This window comes from Laccaria bicolor, genomic scaffold (genome assembly GCF_000143565.1).
Source record: "Laccaria bicolor S238N-H82 LACBIscaffold_18 genomic scaffold, whole genome shotgun sequence".
NCBI classification, from domain to species: domain Eukaryota; kingdom Fungi; phylum Basidiomycota; class Agaricomycetes; order Agaricales; family Hydnangiaceae; genus Laccaria; species Laccaria bicolor.
The window spans coordinates 857,139-859,554 of record NW_001889889.1 but is presented as its reverse complement, the minus strand read 5'-3'; the positions used below and the strand labels follow the sequence as shown (position 1 = coordinate 859,554).

Sequence of the window (2,416 nt, the reverse complement as noted above, 5' to 3'; positions counted from 1 at the left end):
CTAAAAAAGCGCACACTAGTAATTTGTAGTGAACACAAGCAGAACACTACAAACATTTGTAATGAAAAAAGCGCACACTACAAACTTTTGTAGTCTAAAAAAGCGCACACTAGTAATTTTGTAGTGAACACAAGCAGAACACTACAAACATTTGTAATGAAAAAGCGGACACTACAAACTTTTATAATGAAAAAAGCGCACACTACGAGCCTTTGTAATGAAAAAAGCGAAGACTACAAACTTTTGTAGTCCAAAAAATGCACACTACAAACTTTGTCATTAACACAACCAGAAGACTACAAACCTTTGTAATGAAAAAAGCGCACACTACAAACTTTTGTAGTCTAAAAAAGCGCACACTAGTAATTTTGTAGTGAACACAAGCAGAACACTACAAACATTTGTAATGAAAAAAGCGCACACTACAAACTTTTGTAGTCTAAAAAAGCGCACACTAGTAATTTTGTAGTGAACACAAGCAGAACACTACAAACATTTGTAATGAAAAAAGCGCACACTAGTAATTTTGTAGTGAACACAAGCAGAACACTACAAACATTTGTAATGAAAAAAGCGCACACTACAAACTTTTGTAGTCTAAAAAAGCGCACACTAGTAATTTGTAGTGAACACAAGCAGAACACTACAAACATTTGTAATGAAAAAAGCGCACACTACAAACTTTTGTAGTCTAAAAAAGCGCACACTAGTAATTTTGTAGTGAACACAAGCAGAACACTACAAACATTTGTAATGAAAAAGCGGACACTACAAACTTTTATAATGAAAAAAGCGCACACTACGAGCCTTTGTAATGAAAAAAGCGAAGACTACAAACTTTTGTAGTCCAAAAAATGCACACTACAAACTTTGTCATTAACACAACCAGAAGACTACAAACCTTTGTAATGAAAAAAGCGCACACTACAAACTTTTGTAGTCTAAAAAAGCGCACACTAGTAATTTTGTAGTGAACACAAGCAGAACACTACAAACATTTGTAATGAAAAAAGCGCACACTACAAACTTTTGTAGTCTAAAAAAGCGGAGACTACAAACTGAAGTGGTATTATGTAATGACTTTCCCAATTGGGAAATATGCGAACATTGTCATGAACAATGACAACACTAAGCTAGCCACTAACTCTTGTGGCCCAAAGAGCGTGGGAAACAGTTCCCAACCTAAATGCGCACTGTGCCTGACATTAGGTGTGGCAGAAAAAAGTGTAACGCTTTTCCTGATTAGGAAATGGCCCAATTAGGAAATAGTGCGCACATCATCATTAACAATGACAACAAGGACCCCGGTCAATAGCAGAAACGGTCTGGTCCCGATCCGGACAAAAAAATTGGATTTTTGCAAATCGGCCGGGAGCCAGTCCAGACAGAAAGTGACCAAACGTTGAAACTAGCCAGAACCCCAGCCCGGACAGGATTGCTCAGGGCACATACACCCTCAGGCAGCAATCCGGACAGAAGGTCTCTTAGCTGAGTCGTCAAGCGCGCGATATGGCGTGTGCCACTCTTCCCTGAGAATGGATGTTCGATCCTTGCACTAAACATTTTGTGCACTGTCCTTACTTTTCACGTGTTTTTGTAGTTGTTATGCTCAATAAGCCTGGATAGCCTGTCAGCCATTCCAGGAACCTCATGGACTTTGTAGATAGATTGAGAATACTGATTCTTGTCTGTTGAAGCTCTGGGGGCGTCTCTGGACTCTTTGCGCCTACCTGGGCCGTTTTTTATGCCCTGGAATGGCTAGATCTGCAAATCCGGACAAATTTTTGCCGAAAAACCCCCAGATCCACCAACCTGGACAAATTTACAAAATTTGAGGTAGGCCAGGTACAATCTGGACAGAAACTGCGAAATGGCGTCCAGACAAAACCCCCATTTTCGAGATCAGACCGTTTCTGCTATTGACCGGGGTCCTTGACAACACTAAGCTAGCCACTAACTCTTGTGGCCCAAAGAGCGTGGGAAACAGTTCCCAACCTAAATGCGCACTGTGCCTGACATTAGGTGTGGCAGAAAAAAGTGTAACGCTTTTCCCAATTAGGAAATGGCCCAATTAGGAAATAGTGCGCACATCAAAGCGCACACTTCAAAGTTTTCTAACTAAGCTTGTCTTTTCTAATGAAAAAAGCGGACACTACAATTTTTGTAGCCTTACTTTGGTTAAAGCTATTGGTAAATATATGTAAACAAACTTCGAAATGAGGGTTTTCTGCCTTCCTCTGCATAGATTATGGTTCCTGTGATATTTTAAGCATCTATCCCATCAATCTCTTTTTCATTGAGCATAGCCACACCTTCCATATTTAGAAATTCACACTGGATCCTGAGTACAGCACCTCAAACATCAAACAACATGGTATGGTATGGGAGTGGAGTACCATGGTATGGTATAAGGGTG

General features: G+C 40.1%; 1 protein-coding gene across 1 annotated transcript in view; it reads right to left on the bottom strand.

Annotated features, from left to right (window-relative positions):
* The window catches only part of LACBIDRAFT_328888 (uncharacterized protein), a gene marked incomplete at both ends in the record, with an annotated part of 1,899 nt that extends 336 nt beyond the window's left edge, over positions 1 to 1,563 (bottom strand). The window contains 13 exons of the mRNA XM_001882823.1: positions 17 to 46; positions 109 to 141; positions 202 to 264; positions 305 to 327; positions 361 to 391; positions 454 to 486; positions 517 to 549; positions 614 to 643; positions 706 to 738; positions 799 to 861; positions 902 to 924; positions 958 to 988; positions 1,453 to 1,563. Coding sequence (XP_001882858.1) covers positions 17 to 46; positions 109 to 141; positions 202 to 264; positions 305 to 327; positions 361 to 391; positions 454 to 486; positions 517 to 549; positions 614 to 643; positions 706 to 738; positions 799 to 861; positions 902 to 924; positions 958 to 988; positions 1,453 to 1,563 — 537 coding nt within the window. The remainder of the gene's footprint in view (positions 1 to 16; positions 47 to 108; positions 142 to 201; positions 265 to 304; positions 328 to 360; positions 392 to 453; positions 487 to 516; positions 550 to 613; positions 644 to 705; positions 739 to 798; positions 862 to 901; positions 925 to 957; positions 989 to 1,452) is intronic.
* Positions 1,564 to 2,416: the final 853 nt, after the last annotated feature.